The sequence below is a fragment of the Ptiloglossa arizonensis genome, chromosome 3 (genome assembly GCF_051014685.1).
Source record: "Ptiloglossa arizonensis isolate GNS036 chromosome 3, iyPtiAriz1_principal, whole genome shotgun sequence".
NCBI lineage: Eukaryota > Metazoa > Arthropoda > Insecta > Hymenoptera > Colletidae > Ptiloglossa > Ptiloglossa arizonensis.
In genome coordinates this window covers 16,288,623-16,311,335 of record NC_135050.1, presented here as the reverse complement: position 1 = coordinate 16,311,335, position 22,713 = coordinate 16,288,623, and the positions used below count along the sequence as shown (strand labels likewise).

General features: G+C 44.1%; 1 protein-coding gene across 3 annotated transcripts in view; it reads right to left on the bottom strand.

Moving 5' to 3' along the window:
* Positions 1–22,713, bottom strand: part of LOC143144453 (agrin) — a 772,831-nt gene that overhangs the window by 50,511 nt on the left and 699,607 nt on the right. For all 3 annotated transcript variants that reach the window (XM_076306867.1, XM_076306868.1, XM_076306869.1), the window contains one exon: positions 12,386–12,622. In XM_076306867.1, the coding sequence (XP_076162982.1) occupies positions 12,386–12,622 (237 nt within the window). The remainder of the gene's footprint in view (positions 1–12,385; positions 12,623–22,713) is intronic.

Genomic DNA, 22,713 nt, shown 5'->3' with positions numbered 1-22,713 from the left:
GACAATATCTATTAAAGTGATTTGTCGGGCGCGTCGTTCGGGTTGACTTCCGACGTAAATTGCGCGCCACGCGGACGACGTTCAAACGGGTTCTAACGAAGCGATAAATTTCCTACGGTTCGGACACACCGCGATACACTACAGTGTCGGAGGAATTTACGACTCGTCACCTGAACGACACGCTCAACAAGTCTGGACGTTAGATGAGGAATAGTGATTGGAAAACACCTAGACGGGGGTTACCGGTCGGGTTATACCGCGCGTAGTTTCCACAGAATGGGATCGTCTTTGTGGCCGTGTTGCCGTGGATGGAACGAGCGAATCGACGAATCGAAGGAGACTGGGAATTTTTGACGGTTTTTAAATAATCTGGACAGTGGGCGGAGAAAACGCGTTGCGGTCGAGAAGAGTGAGAGATGTATTCTACTATATGTTCGTGTTTCGAGTTGTCTTATCGAGAGGTTTTTTATTGGTTAGGATCTTATCCGCTCTTCTAGGGGATAAGAGTAGGTGAAACAATTAAATCGACCAGTCGAAAAACAACGGAATTAGATATTTTTTAATCGTTCTCGAAACTGTGCGTAAATTGTACAGAAGTATTCTTAGCATCGAGAAGAGCGAAAGAGAAGTACTCTGTGTTCGTCTTTCGAGTAGTCTTATCGAGTCACCGGAAAATTTAAACACGTGTATTCTTTTAAAATTTACCGAGCAAAGATTCTGATATCTTTTCAATGACGTTTCGAGTAAACGAAAGTCCATTTCGATATAGTTCCGTGACATTTATCGATCTCGTCGCAATGTCGTACCCCAGAGGAAAAATTACAAATTCACGAGTTTGGACGAGTAAAGACACGATCTTTGCTTTCGAAGAGCGAAGAAAATTTCAAACCTGATTCAAATATCCCTCCGATCCGCAACATTCTTAGCGTTATGCAATTTAACCGTACTTGGCGGTTTACGGTTAACAAACTTGCTAGAGAGAGAGCGCCATTCGTTTTTCCAAAGTCTACCGTTAAAGTATAATATCTCCGGTCCGTGGCTTCGAGGGATGGGTCGCAAAATTCGCGGTAAGACGAGGGGCGGTACGGAGGCGGTTGGTAGAGGAGCGTTACGAGCATCGTATAAGGGAATTATGCCCGAGGAGCAACGAGTGGGTTTATGTTAACAGCGGCGTCGCGGCGCTTCTTGCTCACGTGTACTGGCAGGAAGCCACTTCCGTTCGATCTGGTGCAGCCGTGAAACGCGACGGGGAACCCTCGCGGGCGTTCCCCCACACTCCTGCACACCCGTCCCCCCTGAAGGCAACCGAAGAGAGACGCCAGTCACTTAGGCTTTGAGCGCGTAAACTAAACGCGCGCGCACGAGAGAGAGAGAAAGAGAGAGAGAGAGAGAAACTGAGGGAAATAGAAAGAAAGAGAGATAGAGAAAATGAGGGAAATAGAAAGAGAGAGAGACGGAGAAACTGAGAGAAATAGAAAGAGAGAGAGAGATAGAGGAACTGAGAGAAATAGAAAGAGAGGGGTAGAGAAAGTGAGGGAAGTAGAAAGAGAGAGAGAGATAGAGGAACTGAGAGAAATAGAAAGAGAGAGGTAGAGAAAGTGAGGGAAATAGAAAGACAGAGAGAGATAGAGAAACTGAGAGAAATAGAAAGAGAGAGGTAGAGAAAGTGAGGGAAATAGAAAGAGAGAAAGAGAGAGAGAGTTAGAGGAACTGAGAGATATAGAAAAAGAGAGATAAAGAAGGTGAGGGAAATAGAAAGAGAGAGAGTTAGAGGAACTGAGAGATATAGAAAGAGAGAGATAGAGAAGGTGAGGGAAATAGAAAGAGAAAGAGATAGAGGAACTGAGAGATATAGAAAGAGAGATAGAGAAGGTGAGGGAAATAGAAAGAGAGAGAGGTAGAGGAACTGAGATATAGAAAGAAAGAGATAGAGAAGGTGAGGGAAATAGAAAGAGACAGAGACAGAGAAACTGAGAGAAATAGAGAGATAGAGAAACTGATATATGTATATATATATATATATATATATATATATATATATATATATATATATATATATATATATATATATATATGTACAATATATATATAGACAGAGAGAAACAGAGAGAAACAGAGAGAGAGAGAGAGAAAGTAGAAGTACGATGGTAATTTACGAGGATTTGGTGAATGCAGGGCATCCGAGTTACCTGGGGGTCTCGTTTCGCTGGTTGCATCGTAAACCGGGGGCGGTGTAAAGGGGAGGCCTACTTTGCGCGAAACCGCTGTTCGAATCCACAGGGGGCCCCCGGAGCCCGCGTGTCATCGGTTAAATTATGAACGATTTCACGGATGAACGCAAATGGAATTGTATATTCTGTTGCAACTTCCCCGGGAGAGATTTGTGGTTCGGTCTTAATGGGGCGCGTAATCGTTTACGGGTAATTCACGGGTGTTTTCGCGCACCGGGGGCGAGATTGGGGGGTTGGCGGTCGTGAATCGCGGCACTTTACAAGGATCTCGAGGATTTGCACAGAGCGTTGGAGAAAGTGGGAAGGAAGCTGGTGCGCGAGGCGCGCTTCGAAATTTGAACCCGCGTTAGCGTCGGCGGTGGCTGTATTTCGTGCATCTTAGGCATTGTTCGAAATCGTGTTCGAGTTCTGTTATCTCGGCTTCGATATACGTTCCGCGCGGAATATTCCGCTTCTGATCTTTGTAAGGATGTACAGGATGAAACGCATGCTCGTACCTTGATGAATCTGTACGCGTTAAGACGAGTAAAAAATACTCTGTGAACGTATGTCTCGCGTACCTTAGTTTTCGAGTTGTTAACTTGGCTTCGATATATGTTCCGCGCGGAATATTCCACTTCTGATTTTTGCGGGGATTTACAGGGTGAAGTACATTTAGGAGGTGAATCTGTACACGCTAAGGTGAATAAAAAATCGTCCGTGAACGTATGCCTCGTGTATCTCAGTCTCCGAGTCACGGATGATCGGTTTCAGACTGTTCGAAAAATACCTAACAAATTTGAGCGAGTTCAGAACTCAACGCTAAGGAATATCGATACACCAGGCGGATACTTTCAACTGTTCCTATTGACAATTTTTACACAAGACATTTTCTACCTATTTCAGTGAGAATCCCATACATTCACCGCCTGAAGTGTAAATTACACAATTTACAAATCACCCCGTACACTACGAGATCGAAAGGTTATTACCTCTTCGATATTACGTATTTTCCTAATTCACACCCTGTAAATGTTTTCTATATTTCTCCCTCGTCCATCGACGATCAAATTCCCAAAATTTCCAATTTCTCAAAAAAAAAAACTTTCCATCATAATTCTTCCCGAATTTGAATTCAAGCAAGAGTCTCAGGTTCGTCAGAATGTCCCATGATCCACTCTCGGGAGCCGTTCCAAAATCGTTTCGGAGCAAAACACTCGTAGAAATTCCGGTTCGTCTCAAAAGCGACTCGGTCTCACCGGACCCATCGTATTGTTCCCGCGTAGTTTTCACGGTATTTTCGTCGCGATCGATCGAGCGTCTGTCGCGAAACAAACACCCGAAGTATACAATCGGCTCGTTGCGCGTGTTCCGAAAAGGTGGTCGAGCGAGGCGCAACCGCGCGCGATCGGTTCGCATCCGATTCTCGCTCGTCTTTCCACTGGAAGGCTCGGGCGGGCTCAAAGTGAGGGAATACCTTAACCCGACTAGTGTGAGAATTTAGTTAAGCCCCGGTTTCGAGGAACTCGGTTTTCTAGAAGCTAACGTTCTCCCGTCGCGCGGATCTCCCTTTCTTACACCACCCCTCGTCCCTCCCTGTGGCCCCCCGACAACCCTTATTTCGGCACGCTCGAGCGTGAAGAAAACGACGCGCCTCCATTTCGGATCGGGATATTCACGGGAAACGAGCTAAAGCGAATTTCTCGGGGAAATGGAAGAAGCGGAGGAGAAAGCTTCTACCAAGGAAACCGCACCCGCTTATCTATCTGAAAGACTCGGGATAACTCTGCTCGCCGATTACACCGCGAGAACGACTCTAATCGGGATAATTGTAAAATTAGGCCCTATTATTTATCGGTGTTCTATTCCAAGTGGATGTAAAAATATTCTTTCTACCGTAGATGAAAATCGATTCGAATTATCGCGAGATTGTCATCGGGATTACTGTAAAATTGTTCGATTATTTATCGGCGTTCTATTCGAAGTGGATGTAAAAATATTCTTTTTACTGCACATGAAAATCGATTCGAACTATCGCGAGATTGTCATCGGGATTACTGTAAAATTGTTCGATTATTTACCGGTATTCTATTCGAAGTGGATGTAAAAATATTCTTTTTACTGTACATGAAAATCGATTCGAACTACCGCGAGATTGTCATCGGGATTACTGTAAAATTGTTCGATTATTTACCGGTATTCTATTCGAAGAGCATGTAAAAATATTCCTTTCACTGTAGATATTAAAACCAACAAATATATCGAAAAGAAAGTAAAAATACACTATACTTTTGGTAGATGGTAAATCCAACAGATATTTTGAAAAAATACCTAGTTACTGTACTTTTACCAGTATCTCAATGGGAGATGGTAAAACTAACAAACATTTCGGAAATAGGTACAATTCGGCGGCGTATGGATCGAATGGAAAAATCCCGCGAATTCGACGTCCCGTAATCGGAAGCTATCAACGCCGCCATGATAACAAGCCACGAAGCGCTGGTTCCCATGGGCGGAGGGGGATCGAAGCACGGCTGACGGATAATTGGAATTATGTTAATGCGGTCTCCATAAGTTCCTCGCGACTTTCACGCGCCCGTTGTCAATTTTCCAACCCACGGACACCGTTGTTACTCCCGATGGATTAATCGGTCCGGTTTCGCGCGTGTTGTTCGAAAAATTACTCGTCGCCATTCTGACGGGACGAACTCCGATCTGTCACTTATCGGTGAAGGATTCGAGTCACGCTCGAATCAACACTGATTCGTCGTAGTTAAATGTACAGTGAATTGGCGAGAGTCGCGACGATCATCTGATTCAAGCCAAGAATTTTTACTTGAAATTACACGGAATCGAGAAACAATGAATTGAAATCGACAGCGTAACGACGTGGCGACAGGTAGACTTCAAAATGCACACTGCTTTATTCGAGAGCTTGGTGGGTTTATATATTGGCTTGTTCGGGAAGTCATTTCGTTTTTTTTTTTTGTGAAAATAAAACACGATTTTTTCCGAGTGTATAAACATTTTATTGAATTATATATTCTCCATTTTGAAAAACGAAATTACTTTCCGAACAAGCTATATTGTTGTCTCAAGGAATGTTCTATGACACTGTACGAAGTACTGAAAAGTTTCATATGGCTAGTTTTTGACGTGTCTTATCGGAAGGGCGTTGAATCCGAGTTTGGTAGAGTTTCGGTTGACCCAAGGTGACGAAGCCATTAGAAATTAAACATCGATGGTGCACAATACATATACATACACCGACACACCGCACGGGTAGAACAAATTTTTGGAGACTCGTCTGGGGATCAAGATTATCTCTCGGACGCGACGAATAATACATAATACATATACATACACGACACACCGCACGGGTTGAACAAATTTTTGGAGACTCGTACGGGATCAAGATTATCTCTCGGACGCGACGAATAACCTTCGACACCACCCTAGAAAAGACCGATCCACTTTCGAAACGTTGGGTGCTCGACCGACGAAGATCCACCCCCGCGATATTCGATAACGCGACTTGGTCCCCGGGGGTCCCGAAGGACGGTGAACATTCATCGCTTCCATTCTCCTCGGTCGTGGTTTTAAATAACGTTAACGCTAAAGAGCCGAGAGTACTTTTAATCGCGAGCCGTGCAGCCCCGCTTTATCGCGTTCGCGGCTCTTCGTCGAGACCTAGGGACCAGAAACACCGGGGGCGGGTAGGGGGACGACGTAGTGGTCCCTGCCCCTGCTCCGTTAGCTGGCGCTACTTTCAATCATTGAAAAAGTTCGTCTGCCTCGAAAACTCATTTCCCTCCCACCCGTCCCTTTTTTCAATTTACCCTCGAGCCAATCGTCGCTGACACTGTGAGCACCGTCGGCACGGCTGGACGAGAGCGGGATAGAAAGCGGGCGGGGTGGGTCCGGGTTAGGCGAGGCTGGGTGGGGCCCGGGGGCAAAGGGACGAGCGGGCGAACGACGATCGAAAAGTCTCGAAAGTTTCGAGCTAATTTGATTTATCGTCGCAGCCACTTGAGATTCGCGACCCGGCTCGTTCCATCCCCCTGACTCGGCGTCGTCGTTGCCGAAGAAATTAGGAGGGGTCAGGGATCCGGACGACGACGAAGACGAGGCCCGAGACGAGAGGGTGAAACGAGGTGAGCAGAAATCCACCACCACCACCACCACCTTCGCCCCCCCCCCCTCCCCCTCCTCACGCCGTCCCTGGAATTCATTATTGATTTCGTCGTTTCGAGCAACGCTGGAAGGGGGCGCAGGGCGGCTGGTTACGATTGATAAAGGACATCCCCCGTTCTCCTTCACCTAAACCCCCCCCCCCCTTCCCTCCCTCCTCCCCCTCCTCCGTAATGGCACTCGCGACTTTCACTTCGATGAGAATCAGCCGAGAAGAATGGAAGCTCCTTCGACGAACTGCTTCCCGAATCTTTCGAGCGTTCTCGTCCGGTTATTATGTTTCATTGTTCTCGGTATAATTCGAGAAACAGCGAAGCGAACGGAACGATTCCACTCGTCGCGGAGACTTTTAGCGTCGTGCACCTAATTTTCCCTCTTCTCTCTCGGTTCTTTTCCCTCGGTGCACCACGTTTCGCCTCTTCTCACGGACCTCGCGGCTCGGTTCGCGGTAACGACGGGGACCGCGATCCATCGATACGTAGGTCGAGGAGCAATCGATCCCTGTGTTACCGATACTTGGGTTTATTTGCCGTATTACCGATCCGTTGTGAAAGTAGACTGTATTACCGATCCGTTGTGAAAGTAGACTGTATTACCGACCGGTTCTGGAACGCTCGAGAACGAAAGCTCGCGAACGGGGAAAGAGTCGATCGGATCTACCAATACGTCTGTCGAGGAACGATCGATCCCTGTATTACCGATAATTACGGATAATATCGGTATTACAGGTACGATAAACTGTGTTACCGATTCGTCATGGATGCGAGCTGTATTATCGAGCTGGAAGGTTACGGAACGGAAACGCAGCGCGTGGAAAATTGAAAAGATTGGAATAGATCTCTTGTACGTGTTGGCTGTATTATCGATCCCGTGTAAAATATTCGGGAACCGGGAAACTTGCGCGCGGAGAATGGGAAAGAACGAATTAGAATTCTTTTCTAGGTGTAGGTGACTGTCGCGCAAGATGGATAAAAAATTGCTTTCCCCGGTACTTTTATCTCATCGAAATGTCACGCGTTGGGAAGTTTCCGTGTTACAGCGAGTAGCGAGAACATCGAGAACGAAACCGAAAAACGCGGGACTCGAGCAACTTGAATTCTTTGCGCAATTGTCGATGAATCAATTCCGACTCTTACGTGTGTATCTCGGGTTCGTTTCTTTTTCTCGTATCGTTGCGGCGAAACGAAGACTCAATTGGTAGAGAACGAAACAAATTACTTTTCTCCCGCGTTCGTACAATAGCCTTCGATGAAATTATTTGCGGAGTAAGCTTTCGGCGATTTTACCGGCCATTCATATTTGTCCGGTTATTTTCCAAGGGTCCGAGCGAAGATCAACAATCGTTATATCGCGCTGAAATCGTCCCTGGGGAGAGACGTTGGTGTTTCCAAGCGTTTCGTTAACCGCGGTTCGCCATTACTGCAACCGTAACATTCACCAGGTTCGCTCGAAGAATAAGAAGCGGCCAGGGGGTGCGAACGAGCGGGGGTGGCGACGGGCAGACTTACCTAATCCTAAGTAAACGTCGCCACCTTCTCCAGCAGCTACCTGACTGATCAAACATTTGTCTTTACTACTCGCTTGATTAAACGATCGCCGAGTTTATATTGCATTCGAACTGGCGTGTCATCGCTCGTTCGGCCGCGTGTCGCGGATGGGGGGATCGTGTCGGCGATGGGGATGAAAAGTGGGATCGATCGGGACAAAAATCGTGGACGAGTTTAGGTAGATTCGATCGGGAAAAGAATACGACGGATCCAACGAGCGTTGAAATTTTCGAAGCGTCTTCGAAACACATCGAAACCCTGACCGATCCGCTTCCATCGCATTCTATTCGCGCAAGTTGTAATTTATTCATTAAAAATGTAAAAATGTCGAGGCTGAGCGTAAAATATAACGATGTCGAGCTTGAGAATAGAATCGAGGTAACCAGAAAGTTATCAACGATGTGTGTAAATGTAAACACAGAAAACTTAACGAACAATTGGAAAGAAAGCCATCCGCGGAGAAAAGTACGAAACTATAAAAGATTCAATAACACAAAGACGATTACATTGCTTTGATGGTAAGAGAGCCAAGCAGAGTCGAACGGAGAGAAAAAGTGGTGAATGAAGAAATAAATAAAAGTAAAGATCGTCTTGCGAGTAAGTACAGAATCGAGAGCCAAGAAAGGACCACCGAAAGCATCTTGGGTGGTCCTATCGGGGAGAAAATGGCATCGGTGGCGACTGCGAAGAAAGAAAAGAAGGAATCGGGCAAATCGTAAAGGGAATATCGAAGAAGAGTCGCAGACAGGGATGGAATCGTACCGGTGGAGTCGAAGAGAGCGAAGAAATGGACGTTGACGATCGACGACGAGTCGGGAAGTGCGACGCGTGGGTGAATCTCTCGTTCGAGAATCTTTCGATTCGGTGCGAGACGGTAGGAACGGGACACGGATGAAAAAATGTATTCCATTCGTTAGTAGCGTAGAATCGATTCGGTCGGGCGTGTTAAATCCGGGGAATATCGCGCGTTCGTCGAACTGCTCGGCCGATTGCCCGAGAACCACGTACGCGGCGTTGTGTGCGAGCGATTTAGCTCGCGCACGAACAGCTAGGTGTGAATTAAACGCAGCCAAGCGGCCGTCTATGCTGCTCGCATACCGCTAATTTATCACTGTCTTTCCCGGAGGCCGCGATGTTGCGGGCCTCCGCTCGTTTTCTTTTGTAGCCTTTATGTCTTTTCACCTTTTGTCGGGGCTCTCGTTTAATTCGCCGCTATTTTTCGATGCGCCATTGTCAGGGGGCCACTGTATAAACCGAGGCTGATTAATTCCAACGTCCAACGGCGCGAGTGACGCGCGAACTTCGGAGAGGAAGAGAGAGAGAGAGAGAGAGAGAGTAAAGACGCATTGTTTCTAGATTGAAGGCTTTTATTTCGGCGGAAAATTAGTCTTCCCCTTTGACCTCGTTTGTTTTTAATCGTTGATCAACGGGTATGGCGTAAACTCGTACGCGTTTAATACGGGAAAGTGTTTCGTTCGTGGTGGAACCAATTGAAACAAAGCGAGAATTAACTTTTAATCGACGAAGGGTGCGAAGAATTCGCGCGAATAGTCACTATGGTTTTGAGACCGAGACTTTGGGTATTCTGTTATTAGAATATTTCTACTCGTTGCAATTTCCATACTTTCAGAGCATCAGATTTGGGCTCGATATTTGACCAACGATGTCTGGAATATTCTATTCTTTATCAAGTGTTCGAATATTAAATTACTCGGGCAGTCCTAATTTAGGATACTTTTTCCACGATATATGCTACGATAAAAATGTTAGAGTGAACGGAGAAGTGAAGTGAAAGTTGATCTTTAATCGGTGAGGGGTGCGAATAATCAGTATGGTTTACGAGACTCTGAGACATTGGGAATTCTATTATTAGAAAGTTTATACTCGCAATTTCCATACTTTCAGAGCATCAGATTTGGGCTCGATATTTAACCAACGATGTCTGGAATATTCTATTCTTTATCAAATGTTCGAATATTAAATTATTCGGGCAGTCCTAATTTAGGATATATTTTCCACGATATATGCTACGATAAAAATGTTAGAGTGAACGGAGAAGTGAAATGAAAGTTGATCTTTAATCGACGAGGGGTGCGAATTATTCGCGAGGAAATAGTACCAACGATCCTCTACCTCGAGACTCTGATTTCTGTTCCCGATTCGCAGAAAAGTCTCTTTGAATATGTAACGAAAAGAAACTTATACTCATGGCCATTATAATCTTCACCCGTGTGGAGAATCAGACCTGTGTTCAATATTTAACCAACGATATTCGAAGTGTTACATTCTCCGTAAAAATTCGAATATTAAATTATTCTAATATTCGCGATTGAAAATATCCCTTTGCCGACACACACAACGTGTCTTACGAATTCTGTCCATCTGAACATCCATCTGGACGATGAACGATAAAAATGTGTTCGAAAAGAAGTCACGAGATCTACGGTGAACTTTCACGCTCCATTTTAATAACTGGATACATTTAATAAAAATTCCTACAGTGTCAAAAACTACGTTCGTTTATCGACACGTTTACATACATTTGCTAAAAAATTCACACAGTATCGAAAACTACGCTCATTCATCGACACGTTAACCCCTATATATATATATTTAATCAAAATTCCCACAGTGTCAAAAACTACGTTCATTTATCGACACGTTTACATACATTTGCTAAAAAATTCACCCAGTATCGAAAACTACGCTCATTCATCGACACGTTAACCCCTATATATATATTTACTAAAAAATTCACACAGTATCGAGAACTATGCTCATTCATCGACACGTTAACCCCTATACATACATTTCCTAAAAATGTACACACGATTGAAAACCATTCCAATTCATCGATACGTTTACATAGTAGAATTAGCCACGCAATTCGCAGTCTTCGGATTTTTGATTTCGAAACAGTGCAGGGTCTATCTCGAGACGAAAGAATTCGCGAAAACGCGTTTCCGCCATCGTCGACGGAAAAATGGTTTTGTAGTCGTAGCGGTGGCTCCTCGAAATTATATCCGTTCTCTTTTCGGAGATTACCGGCGGCCGGTCGCGTTCCAAGCGCAATTTGTGCGGAAGAAATCGATTCCGGCCGAATCATTCCGCGCTTTATGGTTTCCAGATTCAGCGAATAAGGATCGCGGCGATATTATCGGGACGCGTGTAGGAACGTCGCGAATGTAAACGGGTGCATTTGATCGGAAGTAATCTCGATCGCGCATAAAGGTACGGGTAAATACCAGCGCTGACAAACCAGAGCTTAAGCTTCACTCGACTTCGATTCGACAAATATTTGTTTCCATTGGAGACTTCGAATCCGCGCGGCGTACGCTGGCCCGAACGTGTCTTCGTCGCTGATAAATAATCTCGCGCTTGGAACCGCGTTTCTCGGAACGACCCGTTACATTCACGGTGTTACCGTTTTCACATTGATCGCGTATTTTCGACGCGACTGGCTTTGGAAGTCGACCAATTTCTACGGGAGTTTGGCCACGTTTCTCCGTATCGTTTCGCGGAAAGAGATTATATTTTACTCCGAATGTTCGGAATAACGTCTCTCGAATTATATCCGTGGTTCTTAAACGGTCGAGAGCGACGAGAAAATGGAGACTGTGAAACGAAGTAAAATTAACGAAGTTGGAAACGTTCGATGAGATCGGTGTACGGATGACAGGGTGTGCGACGAAATTTTAAACGCATTTTTCTCGAATCTGAATTTTTCGAATCAGCTGACAGTATATCTTAAATTCTCGTTTACTCGAAATCTGGGGAGAATCTTCAGCAGATTGTTTTTTTATCCAAAGTTTAATATTTGTTCGATATTCGAACTTCGAAAGCCTTAAGTTTTTAATTTTCGAGATTTTTCTTCCCCGTGGTTCATGCTATACCTATTCTCGTACCAATCAAGAAGCTATTTCGTTTTATCCTTTCACGTAAGTAGAACGACAGAAATTGTATCGGCCACGTCACCTAAGATTCTCCAACCTCTACACACTCCATTCCTTTCGTTCCTAAAAAAAAATCCCGAATCTACAGCATAAACAGAAATAAACGTGCCAAAAAGGTTTCACAATTTCTTCGGAAAAAATGAAATCGATTTCGTATTCCAGATTACCCGAATAAATCACCAGAATACCTCCCCTTTTTTCATTAAATTCTTCCCAAACGATATAAAAAAAAAAAAAAAACTCGCGAAAGAACCGAACGCGTTCTTGATTACTCGAGTCTTCGTTAAATTCTCCCCAAAAATGGTACGAGAAAATGAAAAATCCGTTGGTCACGTAACGGAATTGTGCGAGGTGTTTTCGCTAGACTCTGGGTTGAATGATCTCCGCAATTCTTACGAACGTTTCCGTGAACTCGTCGTGGTTGTCAATAGGGGTATACAACGTGTCAATGGGCGCAGGCTGAAGTCTCGCTGAAAATACTCACCGCATTTGCCTTGGAACGCCACCGTGATATTAGCACCCTTCGCGCAGGCTACTCTGTTCAGCTCGCAGAGGGACGGATAGTCGATCCCATCTGTGCCGCAGACAGGACTCGATCCCTCGTGATCTCCTAAATTCGGGCAGGATTCCAAGCATTCGCAGGAGGCCTCCGTGCCGTCTCTACTTCGTACGCATTGCGAACCGAGGGTGCAGTTCAGTTTTGCGCAGGGGTCCTTGATCTCTGCAACAAGAAGGACGGGTCGCGTCGAGAGGATTAATAATTTAGCAAATCGCCGGGCGCCGGAGTGGTCTCGTTGGCAAAACTTGGGATAACGAGTTTCCGAGTACCGCCAGTATCACAATGGGAAATACGTATACGTACACACTCGTACGTACCTGATGTTTCTATCGTGATAATTATCCTACCGTGGTTTCCATCGGTCGAAATTCTTTCATCGAACGTTTTCGATGAAATACTTCTTCTATGTATTATACTTTGTTTTTTTTTTCAATTTTGTTCCTACACGCTATGATATCGACGATTACTGTCCAGCTTCGAGATGCTTTTTACGATAGAGACTAAGTGTCGAATCGAAGTTACTTAGCTTCCAGAGAATCGTGATTCGATTGTTAATTTCTTTTTTTTAAACGAACCCATCTGATTTTTTACTTGTACTCAGACGAAGCGTTTCGAAACGAACGCAATGATTTCTGTTTGAAATTTACGATTTTTCGTTGAAACGATTATCTCGACCGATTTAGACTACAAATAATAGAATGGAATTTCACGAGACAAAAGTAAGGGACGCGTACCTTTTTTTTTTGGAAAATCGCTACCTCGAGATCGAGGGACAAAAATATTCGTGAAAATTGAATCTCGTTCGTGATTCGGTAATTTCGATTGTTTTCCTTCTTCCAAGTTCTCGACGTTTTCACGAAAGAATTATCCAGGTACGATTCTGCTTCCTTTGTCAGGATCAAGACCACTCTTCCCTATGTCCGACTAGGGACACCCTCTACTTGTCTCGTTGAATGGAGACAGCCCCTATCCCCTTTGTCCGACCAAACACAGCGTCTATTCCAGTGGTCCGGGCAGTGCTCTCCGTTATTCGCCTTGGCTGGCCAGTTACGGATCGTTAGGACTCGTCAGACTGGCTTTCGACACGTATTTCGTAATAATTTTCGAATCAATGTTCGTTCACTTCGGTTGCTCCGATAAATACTACGTGTCCCTTAAATTTGAATCGAACTTCTCCATCCGCTTCGATTAACGCGTCAACGGTTTACTGATATTTTTAAAACCACTTCGCAACCGTTTGGAAAAATATCAAAAAGCTGAAGTACACGCAGGGAGGAAACTAATCCATAGAATTATTTATTTTGTATACAATCTACGGAATTAATTTATACATCCACTGATCCGTGATCCTCGAACGCACAAGTTTTCGGACACCGATTCTCGTTACTTACGCTCGATTCGTTTGAATAAATAAATTTCTGTCTCTGCGACGGAATAATCGCAACAGTTGCAACGTTAGTTCGAACAGCGTGCTTTCGTCAGGTACGACATCGTTTATTTCCACGTTTTCAAGAATCTCTTCGTTTTCTAAAAATTTGAAAGAAAAATTGATTCTTTTCCGTTGCGATCGTACGTTTGTCTTCGTTGTTCTCGGTTGTCTTCAATCGGAAGGATAAGAAAGAAAAAATACATACACGATTGTACGACCAAAAATTGCACATCTGTGCGGGCCCTAAGGGTTGATTTTTACACGCTGCGATCGTACGCGTGTCTTTGTTATTTTCAATTGGAAGAATAAGAAAGAAAAAGAAATATACACACGATCGTACAACGAAAAATTGTACGTTTGCACGAGCCTTAAGGGCTGATTTTTTCCATCACGATTGTACTCGTGTCTTCGTTATTTTCAATCGAAAGAATAAGAAAGAAAAAAAAAATATACACACGATTGTACAACGAAAAATTGTACGTTTATACGATATTTAAGGGCTGATTTTTTCCGTTACTATCGTACTCGTGTCTTTGTTATTTTCAATTGGAAGAATAAGAAAGAAAAGCAAAATATACACACGATCGTACAACGAAACATCGGATGTTCGTACGAACTTTAAGGGCTGATTTTTTCCGCTACGATCGTACTCGTGTCTTTGTTATTTTCAATCGAAAGAATAAGAAAGAAAAACATAATATACACACGATCGTACAACGAAAAATTGTACGTTTGTACGAGCCTTAAGGGCTGATTTGTTCCGCTACGATCGTAAATTATTCATTCTCGTTTTCAATCGAAAGAACAAAAAAGAAAAAAAAATATATATATATATATAAACACAGAATCGTCACGGGCCCTGATCGAGGGTCCCATCGCGTCGCGAGACCGCGATAAGAATCGTTTTCTCGTCCCAGGGTGAAGCGATATCTCTCCCGTGCTGGAGAGGAGTTCGATCGATAAATTTTCTTCCGTAGCGTCGCGGTCGCTCCGGCATCAAGCGTAATTACAAACCGTAAACACGGCGCGCGACGTAAAGCGGCGTGAAATTAAATCCGCGCGATTCACGATGAATAAAGTATCGCCGCGCGGAGGAATGAAATACAGTCGCGAACGGGGGGCCGTGACCGCGCCACGGCCTTTCGTCTCCTTTCTTCTCTGGGATTTGAACAGATAAAAAAAAACAAAAAAAGAAAAAACACAAAAAAGAAACGAAAGAAAAACGAGGAAGAAAAACCTCCCGCGAATATTCAGCAGGGCGACGGCTAAGCCGGTGAAAATTTTTAATGGAACCGCCACGAAGGAGTATAGAACGGTAAACCCAATTAAAATGTTCTCCCGGTTCACGGTTGATACGATATCGCTGTTCCTCTTAAATCGGCGGGGGTGTGTGTACGTAACGTTAAGGGTGAGTCTACTTTACCTACCCCCAGATCGATCGTGGAAACGATTTACGACCGTGGAGAGTGTCTCGTTATATCGCGCCCGTGCATCAATATCGTCGTTGTTTTCACGGTTGCGAGGAGAAATTATTCGTTTCGAAGGAGCGCCCATCTTTCGATTGGATTTCGCCTGAAAGTTGTACTATGTACAATATTCAAGCTTTTGAAAAGTTTTCGCCCGAAATCGCGCGTTTCCTTTACCGTGGTACCGTACCTGATAAAAAAAGAAGACAAAAAATCCAATGCGAGCGAAGAGATCTTCATCAGGGTCCCGTGTCAAAAAGAAAGGGCCAGAATCGTTCGTGGAATTTTTCCTGGCTTCGAATAAGGGTCGAATACTCGAATACCGGAATATTTTCGCACCGATCGAGTATCCAGGTTAGTCGTACAACGCCGCGATTCGACAGGTTCTCCCTCGCGAGAATAATACAAACTTGAATTTTCGTAACTCGATCATTTTTCTAGAGATTTGGATAAAAGAAATACAATTAGTAGCGTAAACTCTACTCTTTCGGATAATGGAACATCGATTGAAAAATATCTTGAAAATATCCTGTGAAAAATTCCAGAAGAACATCATTCTCCTTAACTGTCGCCCCAGATTCTTCAATCTGGATGTATCAATAAATAATCGACTTCTCCAAATCGTATCTTCGCGAACGAAGAATCATTTCTATCTTCGAATCGAAGTAGCTTCTTAACCGATATGTTTCTCCTTTCGAAACGAATAATTCCAGTTTGTGGTAACATTCGTGGTGTTACGAGGATCGGGACGTACGAACCACCCTGTGATGTTTCTTCGACTATGTCTCGCGAGAAAGTCGGTGTAAAATCGATGTGAAAATTAATGTTGAATATTTGATCGCGAGAGGGTCCCTAAGGCTCGCGAGTTTTTCCGTCTTTCTATCCGGGAGGTTCGTTACGCTTTCCCGCGGTTACAAATCGAATCTCGTTGACCGGGAATAGAATATGGAGAGGCCGAGACGTCGTCGTTCCGCTCGTTATCCGCGTTGAAGTACCTTTTGGAAAAACGTAGCAGCACTGGGATATCGTCGACCCGGCGCACAGTATCAGAAGGACTTTCCCTATCATTGTTCGTGGCTTCTTCCGGTGCTCCGTTTCTGCAAAATCAAACTGACCGCCATTCATCCTCTCGTCGGTCGGGCGGTGCGATTACACGTTGCGTCTCGTCGAGCGTTGAATTTTCCATCTTTCGAGACGAGCGATCGCGAATTTTTGCGCGCAGAAACGACACCGTAACGTTAACGATGTTTTCCTTACACAAGATTCCCGAGCTTCCCGCCGATTGAGCACGAGTCGCGATCGATCGGTGGATAAACAGCGTCCCGAGATCGAAATTAGCGGAAATTCGATCCAAGCGTGGAAATTATCCGGGGAAATAATACCTACTCGCTTCGAAATCGGAGAAACGATTACAGATGGTCAGTGTGTAAATACTCGCGATTTAAATTATAGAAAATGTGACGTGGAATGATAACCATTGGGAGGAAACATACTCGGTGTAAAATTAGAGCAGCAGTAACGATTGGTTGGTAGACAAGTAGAATATCTTAGGATTGAAATTGTAGAAAGTGTGGGGTAAATTAGAGGTAATGATTGAAATTATAGAAAATACTTGGGTGAAATTAGAGCAGCAGTAGAAAATGGTTAGTATACGAATAGTATATCTTAGGTTTGAAATTGTAAAAAGTGTGGGGTAAATTAGAGGTAATGATTGAAATTATAAAAAATACTTGGGTGAAATTAGAGCAGCAGTAACGATTGGTTGGTAGACAAGTAGAATATCTTAGATTTGAAATTGTAGAAAGTGTGGTGTAAATTAGAGGTAAAGATTGAAATTATGGAAAATGCGATGTAAGAATAGAAGTTATTGGGGAAAAAAGTGCATACTCGTGAGTCATAGCTCGAATCGCAATTGGTGTAAAAACACAACGTGTTTTTGTAATTTCGATATTGAAATTATACAAAAAATGTAATAACCCAGGGATAAAAGTCGATGTGAAATTAAAACAGTCGCAATTGGCCATTGTACAGGCAACGTCTAAATATTGAAATTATCCGAAATTGCTGAGAATAAAATCATTGGGCGAAATACTCGCGCCGAATCGAAAATGTTGGGCGGAAACGATTTCTTACGATCGATATCGGAAATCCGGTGTCGCACTCGCGCAAGAAACTCGCAAGCACTCCATTTGAAGGAGCGTCGATGTGTCGAGACACTCTACGATAAGAAAAGAAGTAGGGAGAGAAAAAATTACACTTAATGAGATCGAGACGATACACGTGGGAAGCAGTAAGTACGTATCGAGCGAAGATAAGTGAGAAGTGACTGTTCTCGAAATATTCCGCGTGAAAAATTGCTGGAGAAATATCGTAGAATTTTCGAAATCGATGCCGTGATTTTCTAAAAATTGATAAGTAAACGTATACGAATAATAGTAGACGATTACTATCCGAAGAATCACTATTACTTTCCAGCTAAGTCGAGACTCAAATTCCTTAAGCGATCTAGATAGTACACGTAAAACTTGATGAGGTCTAACAGATCCGCACGATTAACTCGACCATCGACTCCCCTGTACAAATGTTAGATCAATCGTTAATCCTTGCACTCTCGAGGTCGCCATATCGAGTGCATTCGATCTTCGCGATTTAACGAGACGGTTTACTCGAGATCGTTCAACTTAACCGCCGCAAACTTGAACCCTTTCGAGACCGTTGTAGCACACTTACGGTACACCGTGCTTGTGAGTGTGATTCCCTACCCTGCTGTCGTATAAGTGTTAACTTTTAGTCGATTCAGAGATCGATCTATGTACACGCACGCGGCACGATTTTACAGGCTTTGTCCCTTCTGGTAACCATCGTGCGAAATAATTCACGATATTACAACAAAAATCGGACAAACCGGTAATATTTGCAAGGTTAAATTGCACAAATAGGTATCCACAGTATAAAAAAACCAAAACTATTCTCATTGATCCACGTACGCTCTCACGAGCTGTTTTTTTCATACGTGACAACTGTAAAGACCCCGTGAAAAATGTACAAAATCGATCAAGAATTTATACCTCGCTACAATAATTATCGCAACACTTACCGAGTTACTTAAGCGATAATGTAACACTTACGGAACAAAATTAGACATACACTGTATTTAAATTCGAGTTTTCCTTTTCATTCGGACACCACACCTGTCTCGTGGTTAATTGTACGCGCATCGCAAAGTACGAGCCGGTCGACCCGGTTTCTCTTTTTTTTCTTCTCACTTTGCACGTTCTCGATGAATACGCCGCGAAACGAATGTTCAAATAAAAGTTCGCGGTCCGTAACGTTGCTCAGGGTTTCCGAAACTGGTATTTCCGGCTCCATTTGGGAATGGATTAAAATTGTACACGTTCGGAGAAAGTAATTCCCATCGTGGTTAGAAGACTTAAATTTTTTAGAGCGATTCGTATTCAGTTCTCCAAACTCGGGCCGTGGGGGGAACGATTGACAGTGGTGTTGGTAAACGTTTGTGCCGACGTCGAAAGCCGGCGGTTCAGCCGGATGATGGATCGCGGCCTCGTTTGCATTCAATAACTCCCGTCCCGGTGTATTTTCGATTTGGCATTCACCGCAACCCGATTATCGTCGTTAACGCATTTAATTCGCCACCCGCTCGTCGTCGCGGCCATCGCGATCGATGCATTATTAATTATCGGCATGACAAACGCAATTAGCGGTCGGTTATCACGCGTCGAACGACGCCAGTCGATTTGTCCCTACCTACGACCGCGATCTTCCTAATGGAACGAATTTTTCCCGAAACGATCCAACCAAGCCGGATGTTCGAACGGTTCGAAATCTGGTACAGCGATAGAGTCGTCCAATAAGCGCTAGTTTCGAGGACGCGTGTTCGATTACATTCAATTTACACGCTCTCGACGATAGAGAAACTTTTCAGTCATTTTCTCGACGATTCCTGTTCGCTTGTTTCGTGTATCGTTTAATTCTCTCATTCGTACGTGCTCGTTTCTCTCGTATCGCGTATCGATCTTCTCCTCGATCCGTATTCGCTTATTTTGTATATCGTTTAAGTTTCACCTACGCGCGTGCCTTCGTACGCTTCTCTCGTATTTTGTATTAACTTTCCTTTCGATTCGTGTTCGTTCGTTCGCGTATTTCGTGTCAAATTTTCTCCCTGGTTCGTGTCTTCGGATTCTGTATTTTTCGTTTCTTGTATATTTCTCAATCCAGAGTTTGGATTTTGCGTACGGTTACCGGGACTGTCGATCTCGAACTGCAGTGGACGAATAATTGCATCGCATGTCCAATGATGGACATTGTTAATGGTATAGTTATTTGTCAGCAGTGTCATTGTCTAGAAGACATTGAAAACGTCAATAACGATCGCGTCTCTAGGACAAGGTGAAATTAAACCTGCGCTTAAACGAACCAATTTTATCGCTTTCGAGAGATGGCGAAATTGAATCTAGATTTACGCGAACTAATTTTATCGTTTGAAAATTCTGAATCCGTTTCCACAGTGGTTCTCACGTAACACGTGTTTGCACGAACGAAGGGAGACCCGCACAGGACGATACGATCGATCCTGGGACAATTTTTAACGCCACTCGCGAGACTTTAATGTTTACGCGAACGGGACCTTAAAATGTAAATGCAGGAGTGGTTCGAGCGACCCATTTTAGAAAGTAATTGTTGCGGGAGAAATTTTTGCCGGGGCCAATTTGAAAGTTAAATTAACCTGGAATTAAAAATTTCTACAGCCCTTATTTCCTTAGCGGTAATATATTCGACGAGGATCCTTGGCGTCTTGGAATTTAGTTACCAGGTTAGCGAAACAAGCTGCGAAGGATGTTACGGAATAATTTACCGTTAATGGAAGATATGGAAGTTATGGTGAAAACGGGGGAGCCGTATCACGGTTGCCCTGAATGAAATTTCGGCGTACGGGGAACGTGTTCGGTATTTGTGTACAATAATTAAGGAAGGAGCGTGCACTCGCGCGAAAATTCAATCGGGTGTTCCGTCCTCGACTACAATCGCCATCGTCCGAATATTCTTTCATTTACACGAATTCGCTTCCAACGTTTAATTCATCGCGTTCGTTCGTTTATCCAACGGAGGATTAACATCTCCATCCCAGCTCTGCACCCCTCCCCCGTTTAACTATCGCACTCCTATTCACCGAACGAAGTACCATCGGATATCAGTTAGTCGCATGCGGAATGGAATCGAAAAGCCAGCTTAATCGAGCTCGCGAGCCAATCTTTGCGCGAACGTTGCATGTTCTCTGCACGTGGAAAATTGAATGACCGATTCGCCGAGCGAAGAGTATCGTTAAGAACGGAAAAGTGAGTTTTACGATCAGCGAAAGAAGAATAGATCGTGTACACTTATTACGCGCGCAGAATTCTTTCTCGTAAACTTTTCACTCTTTAACGAAACGTCGAAATATGATTTTAAAACACGATCAGTTTTTGGGAACAGTAGTAATGGTCAGAGAAGTAGTACGACCCCCGTCTATGGTCAGAAAAGTAGCACGACCCCCGTATATGGTTGGACAAGTAGCATTACTCCTGTACATTACCAGACAAGTAGTATCACCTCCGTCTGTGATCAGACAAGTAGTATCACCCCCTGTTCGTGATCAGACAAGTAGTATTGCCACCACCCACGGCCAGACAAGTAGTGATACCCCTGTCTATGGCCAGACAAGTCGTGATACCCCTGTCTATGGCCAGACAAGTGGTATTACCTCTGTTCATTACCAGACAAGTAGTATCACCCCCGTCCATGATCAGACAGGTAGTAATACTCCTGTCTATGGCCAGACAAGTAGTATTACCCCTGTTCATTACCAGACAAGTAGCATCACCCCCGTCCATGATCAGACAAGTAGTATTGCCACCGTACATGGCCAGACAAGTAGTGTTACCGTCGTCCATGGTCAGACAAGTAGTGTTACCATCGTCCATGGTCGGACAAGTAGTGATATTCTCGTACATAGTCAGACAAGTAGTGTTACCCTCGTACATGGTCAGACAAGTAGTGTTACTCCCTGTCCGTGGTCAGAGAAGTAGTATTACCCCGTATATGGCCAGGCAAGCAGTATGACCCGTCTATAGTCAGACGAGTGGTCTGCGCTACTATAACGGCTATAACATCGTTGAAAATCATCGCACTTTATTGCTCTCGCGTTCGTTTGAAAGGCAAATGACTGCGCTATCCGACAATCTGACCAATACTTCACTCTTTTTTTAAGAAACCCACTTGGCGAAGAACGTCGACCGTTCCATCTTGGCGTGCCAAGGATTAAGAAACAAAGAAGCTACTACGGTGTAGAGTCGAGGATACGAATACATCTCCATCTGTAATTCGTTTTTTCCATTTCTAATTCGGTAATAAATATGTTGCGTGTTAAGCGCGTATTCGTTTTCCTTAATAGAAATCTATCACCAACCCTGAGTTTCCACCTCGCAGTATCTACCCTTACGTAAAGTGGCTCGCGATTGTACTTGTACGTTCTCTTATACGAAAATCTCTCCCAATTTATAAGTCTGATTTTAACGAAACGGCCGTGTACGATGCAATTTCTTTCGTCGATATAAAAGTGTTCCCAAGAAGATAAAATCAAGCCCTAAAAATTTATCATTGAATCTTTTCATTAATACAATTTTTTCTAGGAGATAAAAATAGTAGTGAATGTAAAAGATATATTTCCATAATCGACGTCGATTCACCAACAAGGAAAAATTAGAACAGAACTTTCGCCATTTATTTATCGGAGAACTCGTCTTCGGGATAGCGACATCCTAAATGTATTCGACTAATTCCATCCAGGGGCGGTTTGCCGAGCAGGAAAAAACTCATGGAAGTTTCTCCCTCTCAGAAACGTGGCCACCTTTCCGCTTGGTCCACCCAGCCCTCTACACCCTCGACGGGCCGCGCGGGCGTCGACGTGATATCGTAATTAATAATCCATTTTGCTGGTTTTTGCCGGTGCACCTGACCGTCGCAGTCCACCGCTTACCGCCCGCGGATAATTTATTATCGGTGAGCACCGCATTACTCCTGTGCTGACGGTCGGTTCTTCGTTAATGCTCGTCGAAACGTCTGTCAACTGTCGATGGCATCGCGCGAATACCCGCGCCCCCTCGTTTTGTTCCGTGTTCCGTGGCCGGGTACGTTCATTACGCGACGCGCGTATAATTTATCCTATTAAAGCCGGCAGATTTTGACGATACAGGCGCGCCAACGAAAATTGGCCCGCGTGCCTCGAAGAACGCCAGGGAACGCAAACAATGGAACGTGAACGATATTTCGACATCGTCAAGATCCGTGGAAATGCGTTTTCC